This window comes from Manis pentadactyla, chromosome 3 (assembly GCF_030020395.1).
Source record: "Manis pentadactyla isolate mManPen7 chromosome 3, mManPen7.hap1, whole genome shotgun sequence".
NCBI lineage: Eukaryota > Metazoa > Chordata > Mammalia > Pholidota > Manidae > Manis > Manis pentadactyla.
The window spans coordinates 3,393,653-3,409,628 of record NC_080021.1 but is presented as its reverse complement, the minus strand read 5'-3'; the positions used below and the strand labels follow the sequence as shown (position 1 = coordinate 3,409,628).

Genomic DNA, 15,976 nt, shown 5'->3' with positions numbered 1-15,976 from the left:
TCCCATCTAGAGCAGTCCCTGTAAGATGTTCTGTAGAGGTGGTTTGTGGGAAGCAAATTCCCTCAGCTTTTGTTCATCTGGGAATTGTTTAATCCCACCGTCATATTTGAATGATAGCCGTGCTGGATATAGTATCCTTGGTTCAAGGCCCTTCTGTTTCATTGTATTAAATATATCATGCCATTCTCTTCTGGCCTGTAGGGTTTCTGTTGAGAAGTCTGACGTTAGCCTGATGGGTTTTCCTTTATAGGTGACCTTTTTCTCTCTAGCTGCCTTTAAAACTCTTTCCTTGTCCTTGATCTTTGCCATTTTAATTATTATGTGTCTTGGTGTTGTCCTCCTTGGATCCTTTCTGTTGGGGGTTCTGTGTATTTCCGTGGTCTGTTCGATTATTTCCTCCCCCAGTTTGGGGAAGTTTTCAGCAATTATTTCTTCCAAGATACTTTCCATCCCTTTTCCTCTCTCTTCTTCTTCTGGAACCCCTATAATACGGATATTGTTCCTTTTGGATTGGTCACACAGTTCTCTTAACATTGTTTCATTCCTGGAGATCCTTTTATCTCTCTCTCTGTCAGCTTCTATGCGTTCCTGTTCTCTGGTTTCATTTCCATCAATGGCCTCTTGCATCCTATCCATTCTGCTTATAAACCCTTCCAGAGTTTGTTTCATTTCTGCGATCTCCTTTCTGGCATCTGTGATCTCCCTCCGGACTTCATCCCATTTCTCTTGCATATTTCTCTGCATCTCTGTCAGCATGTTTATGATTCTTATTTTGAATTCTTTGTCAGGAAGACTGGTTAGGTCTGTCTCCTTCTCTGGTGTTGTCTCTGTGATCTTTGTCTGCCTGTAGCTTTGCCTTTTCATGGTGATAGGAATAGTCTGCAGAACTGGGACGAGTGACGGCTGGAAGGACTTCCCTTCTTGTTGGTTTGTGGCCCTCCTCTCCTGGGAGAACAGCGACCTCTAGTGGCTTGTGCTGGGCAGCTGGGTGCAGACAGGGCTTCTGCTTCCTGCCTGGCTGCTATGGAGTTTATCTCCGCTGTTGCTGTGGGCGTGGCCTGGCCCGGGCGGCCGCTCCAAAGTGGTGGAGTCCCGTTGGAGGGGGAGCAGCCTGGAGGCTATTTATCTCTGTAAGGGGCCTCCCTGCTCCCTGCCAGTGTGATGGCTGAACATGCGGCACAAGGGAGCCCACCTTGGGAAGCTCACCTCATTTCCACTCCTGGCCTCAATCAGTCTTCTCCCCAGCACCCCCTCCAGTATGGGGTCAGCAGAGGGGCCTTCCCTGGATCCTGCCAGGCCCCAAGCCCTGCCCTGCCCTTGTTATTAGTGCTCAGTGCTGCCCTCCAACCGCCCAGAACATTCTAGACCAAAAGCCCCTACAGGTATGAGAGGCCTCAGCCTGCTATCTGGGGGCTGTGCCCTCCAGGGCCCTTTGTGCCCTCCACATTCACTCATTCGGCACCTGCTGTATGGGGTCAGTGCAAGCACAGACAGGGCCTGACCTGGCTGTCAGGGTGTCAGAGCAGAGGGGCTGCTCACCAGGCAGGCAGACAGTCCCTGTGGGGACCAAGTGAAGATGCACGGTGGGAGTGAGCTGGAAGGTGTGGTGGGACGGAGGACACCAGGCCTGCAAGCAGGTCAAGAGACAGAGCCGGAAAGGCCAGGGCCCGACAGTGGGAACAGCGCAGGGACTTGGCCCTGGTCCTGAAGGCAGTGAGCAGGGATGGAGAGGCATAGCTGGACGTGGGTTTCATTAGATGGTAGGTCAGAACACCTGACCCTCAGGCCTCAGGGCCTGGGAACTGCGTCCCCCTGCTGCCCAAAAACAGGCCACAAACGCTCTGTATGAGCTGCAGTTCACCCAAGAGTTCAAGAAGGCCGTGCAGGAGGCCTATGCAGAGCTCCTCCTGGCCCTCCTCACCCGGATACACGACATCTTGGAGCTGAGCCTGCCCAAGGAGCCCCAGCCCAGCCAGGAGGCCCGGGAGGCAGCCACGTCCAGTCCCCAGAGGTAAGGCCCATGCATACAGGCCCCAGCCTGCAGGAAAGCCCAGGGCAAAGAAGGGGTGTTAGCTTCCTAGAGCTGATAACACCAGCGGCTTGAACAACAGGCATTTACTCTGTCACGGCTCCAGGGGTCAGATCTGGGGTCGAGGTGCCATCAGTGCCGCTCTCTGCCACATTCCACAGGGGGGGATTTTCCTGCCCCTCCCAGCTTCTGGGGCCTTGTGGCCATCCTTGCTGCCCCTAGACACACCAACCCCATCTCTACCCATCACCACTTGGGGCTCCCCCATGTGTCTCTAAGTCTCCCTCTTCCTATGAGGACTACAGTCCTTGTGGACAAGGGCCACCCTAATGACCTCATCTTACCTTGATTCCATCCACAAAGGCCTTACTTCCAAATAAGGTCACATTCACAGATACCAGGGGGTTGAGACTTCAACATAATGTTTTGGGGGACATGATTCAGCCCCCAACAGATGTTACTCCAAACACTACCAGCGGCCAGTGCAGCAGTCAGCGTGGAAAGACTCGGGGCCGGTGTGCATCCCAGTCCTTTGTTACCCAAGGGCACGTGGCAGCAGAGAGGCACTCAGTGACTGCCAGCATGAAGGGACAGACAGTGCCTCCTTTTCCCTGAACATCATCTTTGCAGGAATTCTGATAGGTGAATTCTGTGAGTCTTCCCCATTTTACAGACAAGGAAACTGAGGCTCAGAGAGGCTTAGGGGTTTTCCCTGAGCCATACAGAATGTCCGTGATTTGCTGTGCCAGAGCGCACAGATGGTGGGGCCTTCCCCCAGCCATCACTGAGCCCCTGAGGCCAGATGCCCTTCCGCATCCACATGTGCCTTTGGCCGGAACCTGGTGCAGCTGTGCACTGATGCCGTGGACGAGGCCTGCGTGGGAGGGCCAGCGCCCCACCGCCCTTGGCCTGTTCGGCTGGCTGCCTTGTCCCTCTGCGCCAGGCTGTGTCTTGAGAAATCCAGTAAGCAAGTCTTTAAAAGCCGCTGGGCCGACTCTTTTCATTTGTTTGTATTATGACGTGCTTGCCGCAGTTTGTCAGTTTTAACCACTCTCCCTAAGGCACATCACTGGGAAAAAATGCCGCTGCTTCTCACGTGGCTTCCGAATTCGAATGTGCATAAAGTTCCCGTTTTATTCAGATCAACCCTGCAGAATGCATGAATCTTCCCTAATAAACAAATGAAAAGTTCTTCCAGAACGCAGGAGGGTTGGAGAAAGCTATGGTGATCCTCTGCTCCCCAGCCCCTGCGTGGTCTAGCCTCCCCTGCACTCCCTGCCCTCCCCACCCCCAGATCCTATTGAAGTTGTCAGACCACCTCAAGCTGTGATCAGAACCCTCCTTACCCCTCCCCATTTAACACAAGAGAGAATCCTTGCAGGGGACCTGCCCACTTCATCTGGCTCCCTGTGGCCTCCAGGAACTCATCTCCTGCCCCTCAAACATGCTCTGCACCCCAAACCCAGCCTGATCCTGCCTCAGGGCCTTTGCACTTGCATCTTCCTCTTCCAGGAATGCTCTTGCCCCAGGGACCCTCACCTGCCTGGCACCCCAACCACCTTCTCTCAAATCACAGCCATGCTTCTCTGCTGTATTTCCTCACAGCGCCACCACCATCTCACAGTTGTTACCTGCACCCCACAGAATGGAAGCATCTGGAGAGCAAGGGCATCTATCTGTCTCAGGGTCCTTGGGTCTCTCTCTGCTCAGGCCTGGCTGGACCCTGACGCTGAAGCAGCGCCCTGCAAGGCTGGGCCAGCCTGGGGCCAGCCAGTCAGGGACTGGACACGGTTTGGGCACAGCATCCTCCCCTGACCACACGGTGGTCCTGCATGCATGACTCTCTTTCCTTGCACTGCCAACACAGTGCCCTTCTCTGGAGATATTACTTGCTTGGTCAAGTCTCAACTGGATCCTTCCCTAGTCAATATCCACCCTGCCCCATAGAGGGCTTTTCAGTCCTCTCACTTCATTCATTATGGGTCAACTCTCTTTAATTCTCATGGGACATCTGATGTCTCCTTATTTCAAAAACACTCCCTTGGACCACTTATAGGTACAAGCCAGCACATTTCCCTTTTTGCCCTGGCTTCCAGGAAGCTCATATCTGAAGTTAATGCTCAATGTCCCTTCACTGTGACATGCCTGGTGCTTCCTTTTTGTTTCTCACCTCCTCCTGACTAGTCTTCTTTTAAACTTAAAGGTTTGAATTTAAAGCTTTTTTTATTTGAAGCCAACGCTGGGCCTCAGTTAAAGGTGAAGGTGAGGCATTCCATTTCATGACCCCAGCCTGGGCATCTTCTTAATGATTTGCCCAGGGGCCTGCTGATCCCTGGGATCAGCACAGGGGTGTGACTGCAGGAAGCTGAGCAGAGACTTCTGAGTGGGGTGGGGCCGACGGGGCTCCTGGAGCTCTGTCCCAGCCTGTCCTCTCCTACCACCCTGGAGTCCCTCCAGCCCTGCCCAGACCTGCCTCCTTTCCTGAGCAACCCCGGCCCCAGCCCAGCTGTGCCCTCCCTTCTATCCTGTGCTCCCACGGCACTTGCCCTAAAGGAGTGGGAGGGCCAACGACCATGGATCATTCTCGAACTGCACCCAGTGCCATGCGGGCCCCACTGTCAGTGCTCAGATATCAGCAGGTCCCAGCCCACGCTCGTCACCAGAGATCTGCCCTGGCTTGGGAGCTCACAGCCCTTGCAAACGCAAACAGAGGTCACCTGACAGCCCTGAAGGAGAGTCCTGACCTCTGCCAAGGATGACCTAAAGGGCACTACCTGTTGTGCAGTTCCCTGAGGACCCCACCTGAGCAGAGACCTCAAAGACGGTTAGAGGCCTGAGGACAGGGAGGGCAGACAGCCTTCCAGAGGGGCAGGGACAGAGAGGAGGCCTGGAGGTCAGCCTCCGCCCCAGAGCATGGGGGCCCTGGAGGGCTCTGTGCAGAGGGAGTGAGGGGGCAGGTGGGCCCTGGGGAGCAGTGTCCAGGGCACGTGACCTACAAAGATGGGGCACTCCTGCCTCACGCCTGATGGGAGAGGCTTCTAAGAGGAGGCTTCCACTCCAGGTGGAAGAGGACTGGGCCTCCTTTCCTTGTCGCCACACAGCAGACAGCAGAGGTCTGTGCCCTGGGGCCCTGGAGGGTCCGATGGGCGCGGGGAACCCCAGCCCCATGCGCCCGGCAGGCTCCCCACACACCACGTCCTCCCGAACCCCTGGGGGCGGCATCACTGGGGTGAGGCTGGAGGAGGGTGCAGGAAGGAGGGAGGGTGGTCCTGCCCAGCGGGGCTCAGGCGCCAGGGGTGCCAGCTTCAGTCTCGCGGCCGCGTGGCTTTCAGGTGACACATTCCCTGTGTGTTGCTGGGGGTCCTGGGCTGGGGTTGGTTTTAGGTTTTAGGGCCACGCAGAGGGTGATGATTCACCCAAGAATGCCCTAATCAGCCTAGATCAGTCTTTAGGGAAGCCCTGGTGTGGCTGCAGGGACGAGGTGCGCGTGGAAGGCAGGGCCCACGTGCCTGGGCCCGGAGCTGCCTTCTCCCCAATACGTCATCACTCGGCAGCTAAGCCCAGTGACCTGGAAAACGCTGCCTCTCTAGTGGCATGTCTGGGGGCAAGATGACAAGCCAGCTGACATCTGCACTGGCACCCCTGAGGACTTTCACAGAGTGGCATTTTATCCCTTGACACTTGGTTTTGTAAATCTGCTCAGAGGTGTCACACGTCTGGTCAGAGCTGACAGCCTCCTTCTGGTTCACATGCCCAGTGATGGGACCAGCCTCGGGGTGGCCGGAACCTCATGCTCACACATCCAGCTGTGTGACCAGGTGGGAGGTGGCCGGACGGACAGACCACTATGCCGATTCCTCTCCAGCACTCTCTAGCCCAGTGAGCTCCAGCCCAGCAAAGCCAGCACAGATGCAGTCATGTCTCCTCTGAGGCTCTGGAGGCGCCTCATAGTGGCTACGTGCCAACCAGTGTCGAGCTCCTCCCAGAACGGACCCTCCTCCAGTCTCCAGCCCCAGCAACTGGCTGTAGAGCCTTAGGCCTGGGGTCTGAGTGGGCTGGTGCTGCCCCTCTCACCCAGCACAGCTCCCACCCATCCTGCACCTCAGCACACCTGTTGGAGGAGGGTGGGGATGAGCCAAGACAGGAGCCAGAATGCAGCCTTCCACGCAGGGCGCTGGACACCCTCCCCAGGGGCAGGGCTGGCCCGGCGACCCTGCTCTGCTCTGCTGTGGTCAGCGCTGGAGGCACTAGAGAGCCTGCTCTCCACTGCGGGCCACTGGCAGGGCTTTGCCCACCTGGGGATGCAGGGCGCCTGGGAGCTCTTCTCCAGCACCCACACCAACCCTCAGGGCGTGGGCCTCCTTGCCAGGCAAGGGCTGGGCCAGCGCAGAGGAGGAGGCCTGACCTGTCCCGGAGGCTGGGCACATGGGCCACACTGAGAGCCCGCCTGAGAGCACCCCCCACGGACTCGCGTGCACGCGCATACACTCAGCCCTCTGCAGGGAAGGCAGGTGCCGCTGCACCCGGTCACGTGCACACCCACTGGGAGCCTGTGGGGGCAGGTGTTCCCCCAGCCCCACCTGGGGCCATGCCTGCCTCTCTGCTTACCCCACACCCAGCCCAGGCCTGGCACCCAGCGAGCAGCTGCTGAGTGCAGAGGGTTCCATGCTCAAAGGGCTGGGTGCCCACCCACGCTCAACACCACCTCCGGCCACCCGGTTGGGTAGTGGAGAGAGGGTGGACACGGGGCTGTGCCCACAAGCCCTGCCCCTTCCCCGGGGCCGTGCTGCAGAACCACTGCAGCTGGATCAAGGCAGAGGTCCGCCCACCGCAGTTCAGAGGAAGGCGGCGGTCCCCATCCCCAGTGGGGCAGGCGCCCCCAGAAGCAGCCCCTCCTCTGGCTGCGTCCACGCCCATCAGGGCCCACATCCCCTCCTTCCTGCTTCCGGCTCCACAGGGGTGCACAGGCTGGGACCCTGGCTGGGGCCCCACCTCTAGACTCCCTCAGGCTTTGGCCGGTGGGGAGCCCGTCTCTCTGTCCCTCCTTATGTGGCCTGACCCCTGCAGAGCTGAAGGGGCAGTGGGGGTGAGTCAGGCAGACCCGGGTTCGAAGCTCAGCTGGGTCTCCGTCCCCACAACCCGGGGTCCCACCCCTGGGACTGTGAAGCCGGAAGAGCAATGGTTCGAGCCAGACAGGTGCCAGGCTGCAGCAGGCTTGTGACCGTGAGCTGGGGCGACAGTGGGTTAGGGGCTGGGGGTGCCCTGTGACATTTCCATAACAGACGTCTGTCAGCTGAAATCCAGATCAAAACCTGGTGCCAGTCCCCACCACAGCCACCAGCAGGAACATCTGGGCCACATGGGGTTCTGTGCCCAGGCGTCCCAGGAACTTGCTGCTGGCTGTACATTGACTGCAGCCTTGCTGTGTGACATCAGGCAAGGCCCTTCCCATGCTGGGCCTCAGTTTCCCCAGCTGTACATTGAAGGGCTAAACCAGCATGGAAGTGTGCCTCAAGTTCTTGTTAACCAAGATCCCCAGAGCATGCTGGTCAACCACCCTTTGGGAAACACCTACCAAACCATGGTCCCAGAGCCCTCGTCCCAGACACAGATGCAGGCTCCCTGTGGGAAGGCACCAGGCCTGACCTGCCTGTCCTGTCCTTGGGGGCCACCCCAGTTCCTCTACAGCCCCACCCTGCTGGAAGTGCTCCCCAGAGAGGCTGCCCTGACCATGCTGGAACAAAGCCTCGGGGACCCCAGCCCTGACGTCTGCATGTTGAGCCTACAGGGCCTGGGAAACATCATCTTCCACCCAGAGAAGGTGAGGCCTGCAAGGCACCACAGCTGAGCGGCCAGGTGCACGAGGCATAGACAAGGCCCACAGGGTTGGAATCTGCTCTCTGTGGCTGGGGACACATGACTCCATCTCCCTAGGCTGTTTCCTAACCTGTAGAACAGAGTTGGTGGTGGCCTCTTGGCAGGGTTGTGGGAGGGTGAAGCGTTTCTTCCATTTCCTGGATGCTGCCTCCTCACTATGCTGTTGCAGACCCACCAGGCAGTACCCCAAGGCTGGCCTGCAGAAGACATCCAGCGAGGATGTCACCAATGGGCCCCCAGTCCATTGCTGACTCATCCCCTCCATTCCCTCCCAATGCCATCCTATTACTATGACAACCAAATCCCAAAATGAGCAGCTGGGGGCATTATCAAAGAGGCAGGAGAGAAAGAGGTCTTCAGTCCCCTTCTACAGCCCAGTCCAAGGCCTGGAACTCCCAAAATGGCCCCTGCGGTGGGTGCCTGGTACCAGGCAGTGGCTCAGTGCCCGGAGCTGCACCAGGCTGCCAGGCTCATCCGACCCTCAGTCCAGCACTTTCTAGCTGGCAAGTCCCTTCAGCTCTTCCTGAGTAGACTCGCACCTGCCTCAACAGTAGGCATCTGGGAGACCAGGACCCAGCGCAGGACTCCCTAACCATTTGCTGTCAGAAGCAGCCGCCTGGCATCCTGCGTGGGTCCCGCTGGTGGCTGACACCGTACAGTAAAAATGCCAGGTTAGAGAAAGACATCTTACCTCCTCAGTGTTCCACCAGGGGAAGCAAAAACAAGCTGACCCCTGAAGACCAAAGGGGCTGACAGGTCCAGCCGGAGCCCATAGAGGTTTCCTGAGGTGGACTTACCTACAGAAGCTTGTCCTGGGCGGCCAGCCCCAGGACACACAGATCGCCACACGGCTTGGGTCAGGGAGGTTAATTTGTGAAGGCAAGAGGAAAGGGTCTTCGCGCAGGGAGTCATCTGTGTGCTTATTGAAAGCAGCGGCTGACGTCTTAAACTGATCTATGGGATGTCCCCTGTTTACAGGACACACAGGATATGGGGAAGGGGAAGGGGAGTCAGCGTCCTCGTGGCAGACGTGTCAGGGTGGCATTACTCTTAATCCCATTCAGGAAGTGCACACCTTCACCTCACCCACCCAGGGGATGGGGGTGGGCTGCACTAACACCGCAAGGAGAGGGCAAGATGCCCAGACCCCTGTTGCACTGCTGAGGGGGGATGGAGGGCTGTTATTAACCTAAAGATTTCCAGGGCTGTGGGAGAAAGTGTCTAATGGTAGGAAGGCCACAGGAGGGCCAGGCTCTAAAAAGATTCTGAGGCCTTTTGCCTATCGGCCCAGTTCACGCTAAGTCTGTTTGCCTTGTAGTCTCCACACAGTCAAGGGGGATCTCCGTCAGGGTCATGGCTGGCAAAAGCCTTGGCACAGCACATGATGCATAGTGGGCACTTAATAATGGAGACTAGATATGGCCCTTCTTCACTGACCTGTCAATCCATGTATTCATCCATCCAACAGCCTTACCCTTCCATCTATCCACCCATCCATCCACCCACCCACCCATCCACCATCCATCTACCCACCCATCTATCCACCCACTCACCCACTCATCCATCCATATATGTATCCATCCACCCACTCATCCACCCACCTACCCACCCACCCACCCATCCATCCATCCATCCACCCACCCACTCACCCATCCATCCATTCATCTACATATCCACCCATCCATCCATCCATCCACCCACACACACACACACACCCATCCATCATCCATCTACATATTCATCCACCCACCCACCCATCCATCCATCCATCCACCCACCCACTCACCCACCCATCCATCATCCATCTACATATCCATCCATCTACCCACCCATCTATCCACCCACTCACCCACTCATCCATCCATCTATGTATCCACCCACCCACCCATCCATCCATTCATCTACATATCCACCCACCCATCCATCCATCCACCCACCCACACACGCACCCATCCATCATCCATCTATATATCCATCCATCTACCCACCCATCCATCCATCCATCTACATATCCATCCACCCACCCACCCACCCACCCATCCATCCATCCACCCACCCACTCGCTCACCCATCCACCATCCATCTACATATCCATCCATCTACCCACCCATCTATCCATGCACTCACCCACTCATCCATCCATGTATCCATCCACCCACTCATCCACCCACCCACCCACCCATCCATCCATCTATCCATCTATGTATCCATCCATCCATCCACCCACCCACTTACCCACCCATCCATCCATCCATCTACATATCCATCCACCCACCCACCCACCCACCCATCCATTCATTCATCTACATATCCACCCATCCATTCATTCATCTACATATCCACCCATCCATCCATCCATCCATCCACTCACCCACACACCCACCCATCCGACATCCATCTACATATCCATCCATCTACCCACCCATCCACCCACCCACCCATCCATCCACCTACACGCCCATCCATCCATCCATCCACCCCCCACCCACCCACCCATCCATCCATCCATCCACCCACCCACTCACCCACCCATCCACCATCAATCTACATATCCATCCATCTACCCACCCATCTATCCACCCACCCATCCATCCATCCACCCATCCATCCACCCATCCACCCACCTGCCCATCCATCCATCCATCCACCCCCCACCCACCCATCCACCCACCCACCCGTCCATCCATCCATCCATCTATGTATCCATCCATCCACCCACCCATGCATTTGTTCCTTGGGTCCTTCATTTATGACTCATTCTTTAGTTATTTCTTTCACTCGTTCTTTATGTATTTATTCATTCACTCAATCAGTTATTCACATTTGCTCTCTCATTTATTCATTCACCCATTCATTCAGTCAGTGCCAGTCACCCATACACCTTTCTCCAGTTGTTCTCTCAAACAACCAGTATGAGGTTTCCATGGGCCTCCTCTACACCCCACCATATATGGGGCTCTGCAGGGAATGGAGAAGACAGGCCAGGAGGGCCACCAGACGAGGACGGCTAGGGCAGGCAGAGGTGGGTTGGTTCTCAAGTGGGGTGTGGACTGGCAGCCACAGCTGGGCTGGCCAAGACAGGCAGACCTGAAGCACTGCCAGTGGGGAGCCTGCTCTTGGGGGGACAGGCTGAACCGCCTGTGTAGGGCAGGCCGAGGGCTGGGGGAGGGCAGCTGGTCATTGCCCCAAACACTACGGTGGTGCCTTCAGCCGAGACCCATGGCAACAAAGGGCCGCAAGAGACAGTTTCCCCTCACTGGTTCACAGCTTTCAGCCACCTCTGGCTACCATTAGAAACAAATTGCACTAACTGGCTGGCAGTGTGGGCACTGGAGGCTGCAAGCGCAGCTGCATGCAGAAGCCCCAAGCTAACCTCACCTACACAGGACAGCAGCACATTTCTGTCCACCACGGTGGCCACTGACCTACAGTGTTAGGGAGCAGGCTTCCGTTGGCTGTGCCCCACCCTAGGTGCTGTCCCCTACAGGGTCTGGTTGGTCACCACCAGTCCACTGCAGCCAGCAGGATGTCTGCCCTTTGAGGGCACACCCCACCAGTTGTCACCCCGTTCTGCTCCAGTCCTAGCAGTCACCACAGCTGCAAGGAGCCTGGGGAAGCCCATCTCCTTCTGGAAGCCATGTGCCCAGCTACTGCAGAAGGCCTCTTGCTGGGAACAGGGGGCTCTGCCCAGAAATTAGGGCAGCGGGCAGAAGGAGGCCCTCCTGATCCTCTGCTCACCTCAAGGGGAGGGTCTAGACAACTCGTCCAAAAGTCTCTATTTCACATTGTCATGTGAAAATCATATCAAAAATCTGGATGCTATTTTCAGGAAAGGCAACCCAGCCATTTTTGTACTTACTGGAATTGTATTTTGTTTCATGAAGATGCTGCTAACATAATGCTTTGGTTTCAATGAAATATTCACCTGAGATGGTGCAAATGTAGCCAAGGAGTAAGGCCAAGGACCCCCCCTTAGCACCTCCACCCCGACACTCTTGTCTGGTCGCCTGTGACCTCCCCATGTGGCCACCCAGCACTCCTCTTCTGACCCGTTGGCACGCAGGACAGTGACCTTCCCATCGGCTCTGCCCTGGGTTGCCCGCTGCCTCAGTCTTCCCCCGTGTCCCGGGCAGCCCCTTCCCACCTTCGCAGGTCTTCCTCCTGTTCTCTCCTCCCAGCACTGCATCAGGCCCAGGACCCCTTCTCCCCTCCTCCTCTCTGTCTACATTCACTCTCTCGCTGGGGTCCCCAGTCTAAGTACCATCTGTTGACCAGTTGCTCCCAAATCTGTGTCCCAACCCTGGACCTGAACCCAGCCTTCACTAACCACCCAGACTCTAACTGGGGTCTCCCTGAAAGGCTCCTTTGCAACCCCCCTCTCAGCTGATGAAGACCCCAGGCAAATTCCACAGCACACCCAGAATTTCCCACTTCGTCGCCGCTGCTAAAGCAGCGGCATCTCCCCGAACCGCTGACCTGCCCCTGCGCCGGTGGCTGCCCATCCCCTTTCCCGGGTTTTCTCTGCCTACGGGCCTGGGAGAGTGGAGATCAGCCTCTCCTCTGCTCCTCAAACCCAGCTCGCTCCCACCTCAGGGCCTTTGCACTTGCTGTCCCTTGTGCTGGACGGCTCTTCCAGCACCTCCTTGTGAGAGTCCGCTCAGCTGTCACCTTCTCTGTGACGCTTCTCTGATCCTACTCACTTCAGACTATAAACTTTACAACCACGACTGCCACCAGCTCCGCTGCAGCCTGCTCCACCCCAGCCCCGCCTCGCGTTCTCTCATGTCACCTGTCACCCTCTGACACACACTGTGCTGTGCGTGTTTCGTTATTTTCTGGCCGTTCCCATTAGAATTTCATTCCTGTCCCGTCCACTGACAGAAACCCTGGCTGCACCCAGTAGGGGCTCAGAAAAGTGTTGCTGTTAAATGACTCACTTGCTGAAAATTTAATATTGTAAAACCAAACAGAGCTTAGGAAGCCGACAAAGTTGTCTAAAACTTGTCTGAAAGTTGTAAAAATCACCCTGCTTTGCACACAAGTCATTGATAAGGGCCTGATGGCAGGAAATGTCCATTTGCCAACACATTGCTTTCTGCCAGTTCATCTAGACAATTCATGAACGCACCGCGAACAAGGGGAGCAGACAGAGCTGGCTGAAAATGAATTCGGTTGTTTTTCTTAAGTAGTGTAAAAATGGGAAGTGGTCACTGCAGCACAGAAGGCCTGGAGCATCACCGACGCTCCCACACGCTGGGTGGCATGAGAAACCAGTGCTGCAGCCCGCGTGCACCTGAGCAGCCTAATCTCAGCAGCCCCCAGGCCCACTGGCCCAGGGAGAGGCCAGGAGCGGGGGCCACGGCAGGGTGGGGTGGAAGAGGAGAAGGGTCTCTAGGACTTGGCTGGGACCCTCTGGCCAGCGTAGGAACAGGAAAAGGAAGGACCCAGGAGCCAAGTAGCATGAGGTTAATGCTCCCTTAACCCCAGGAGGCTCAGAGAGGTAAAGCCCTGACCACGGCCACACAGCTCCTCGTGGGCAGACCAGGGTGGGACCCCAGCAGGGTAGGGGGCACCATGCCAGGCAGGGATGCAGAGGCAGTGCAGGTGCCCAAGACAGGATGGGGGTCTGGGAAGGGCAGCAGGGGGTAGCCTGAGTTTATTCTGGGCCCAACAGACAGTGCTGGGGTGGGGGGACCACAGGGACAGCTGGTCCTGGTGCCCCCAGGGAAGCCTGCTCCAGGGACAACTGCTGCCCTTCCTGGACAGCTCCTTGCAGGGCAGCGAGCTGCTGGTGTACACATCCGGGGCACCGTGTCTGAGGCGCTGCACGGCCTCGGGGCACGTGGCATGGGCGCCCAGATCCTTGGTGCAGCACTCAAAGCCCGCTCCTTATTTGAGGACGTGTGTCCAGGGCAGGAACAGCGTGCCCCCTACTCAAGCCTCTCCTGTGCCCTCCCCCATTCCCCAAATCCATCCTCCCACCAGGGCAAGAGGCCCAGAGAAGCTACCTCGGTGTGCACCTGGCGCAGGTGGGCCAGGCCTGGCGGCGAGGCTGCCAGGTGGAGCTCAGCCCCTTCTCCACATAGAGGGACTAGCGCCCACATGCAATCTCCCAACATCCCCATCCCCCACCCCGACTCCACCTGCCCCCACCCCGGCCTACCTTCCTGATGATGACAGTGTTTCCCACCCTAGGAAATTAGAGAGATGAGTCCTGCCCCCCACAACTGCATCCGTGACACTTGGGTTGTTTGGATGTGATTTTGAGTGTGAGAGAACATTCTAGGGTTTCAAAGGTGGCCTGGGACTGTTCCCTGGAGCCTGTCTTACAGGAGAAGTCAGAGCCCTGCCCCTAGAGGCCCCAGCTTAGGTGAACCCAACCTGCAGAGGGATGGAGCCCCCATCCTCAGCAGGGCATGGGGGTCCCAAGATGAGTGGAGGCTGGGCCCTCCGGGCAGGTTGGCTACAGCTGAATCCCTGCCTTGCAGGAGCAGGACAGGATGCGGGCTGCGGCCATGGCTCTGTTTGGGGACTTGGTGGCAACAATGGCAGGCAAGGAGCTGCCCGGCTGTCACCATGGTCGGTGCCCACCCAGGGCCTTTGCCCTAACAGAGCCGAGGTCTGCAGACGCCAGCGGGCTGCCTGAGCACAAGGGGCGCTCCCTGGGGCAGCAGATGTGGCCAATCCTGTGCTGGTTTCTCTGCTCATGGTCTGCCTGCCCCTCCCCACGTGCGTGCACACACACAAATAAACACCCCCAGGCTCAAGGGCACCCCCAGGGCTGTGCTGTCTGTGCAGCCTGGCATGTGGTGGAGGCTCCGGTTGTGCACTGAACTTGTTGAAATATGGATTGAGCCCTACTTTGTGCCAACCTGTGGCCTGTGCCAAGGCCAGTAAGACACAGCTGGGCCTTCCCGGGGCAGCCAGCTCTGAAATGAACAGAACTGCCCTCAGCTCAGCCTGGGCTGGCGCTGCAGCAGACGGGCCCCCAGAGGCAGCTTTGAGGAGCAGAGCGGGAGGCAGGAGGGCAGCCAGCGGGAAGGGCATGGGGGCCACACGAGCACCGCAGGCTCCCTCAGACCCCACCTGGAGCCTGTGATCCCGGGGCGACAGACCTCCAGCTCAGGGCCCCCCGGCAACACATGACCCCTCCTGTGGCCTTCCCGTAGTAGGCCACGTTCACCTACCCCGCGCCACGCAGCTGTGCTGGCGGCTTCGGCACACCCTCTTCTGTGCGCTCACCTGGGAGATGGGCCTCAGTGCCCGCCACTTCCTCTGGCGCTGCCTGGTGAGGGACTGGGGAATGGGGGGACACTGGGCTGGGGGGTCGGGAGGAGGCAGGGCCAGGGAGCTGGGGCCAGGCTTAGCCCTCCTGAGGACTGGCAGGGTGGGGCTGGGGCTGGGGCTCTGGTCCGCTGTCTGGGCAGGGCCAGCCCCCTGGGCCAAGCAAGTGACAGGCGTACTGTCCCCTGCCAGATGACCCACAGCCAGGAGTTCAGCACCCACCTGGCACAGGCCCTCAGCTACCTGCACAGCCACCACCACCACATCAAGACCTGGGACCCCCGGGCCTGCCCTGCCTGAGCACCCTGCCCCTCACCTGGCCCACCCATAGCACCTGCCACACTACTGCAGCTGGGGCTCAGGGTCTGTTGGCAAGAGAGGGAAGGTGGTGGGCAAGGGGGCCTTGGGGCGGCAGGAGTGGGTCTGAGCCTCCAGAGAAGACAGGGAGATGCCCCCGTGCACTGCCCAGCGTGTCTCTCCACCCCTCACAGTACCCCATCTGCTGCCACCCCCAGGCTGTATCCCAGGTGACGAATGAGGTCAACACCAACCTGCTGCTCTGTAGTGAGCAGTCCCAGCTCCACCCCCCAGCCTGTCCTCACCTGCATCTGAGAGACAGGGGCTCACACCTACTCCAGCTGAAGGCCAGAAGGAAGGTGAGGGTGGGCTCCCAAAAGGGAGGGGCTGGGAGTGGGCTGGGGAAGGAGGCATCCAGGCCTGAAGGCAGAGGTGGTGTCTGGGCGCTGTCCTGCCACCCCACCCCAGGCTAGAATGAGGACGCTGCTC

At 58.0% G+C, this 15,976-nt stretch overlaps 1 protein-coding gene across 1 annotated transcript in view; it reads left to right on the top strand.

Annotated features, from left to right (window-relative positions):
- Window positions 1–15,976, top strand: part of LOC118930407 (maestro heat-like repeat family member 5) — a 67,342-nt gene that overhangs the window by 50,951 nt on the left and 415 nt on the right. Inside the window, 11 exon segments of the mRNA XM_057497591.1 lie at window positions 1,830–2,011; window positions 3,336–3,355; window positions 6,266–6,398; window positions 7,204–7,252; window positions 7,635–7,850; window positions 13,632–13,701; window positions 13,704–13,807; window positions 14,395–14,485; window positions 15,076–15,194; window positions 15,383–15,475; window positions 15,553–15,754. Coding sequence (XP_057353574.1) covers window positions 1,830–2,011; window positions 3,336–3,355; window positions 6,266–6,398; window positions 7,204–7,252; window positions 7,635–7,850; window positions 13,632–13,701; window positions 13,704–13,807; window positions 14,395–14,485; window positions 15,076–15,194; window positions 15,383–15,475; window positions 15,553–15,754 — 1,279 coding nt within the window.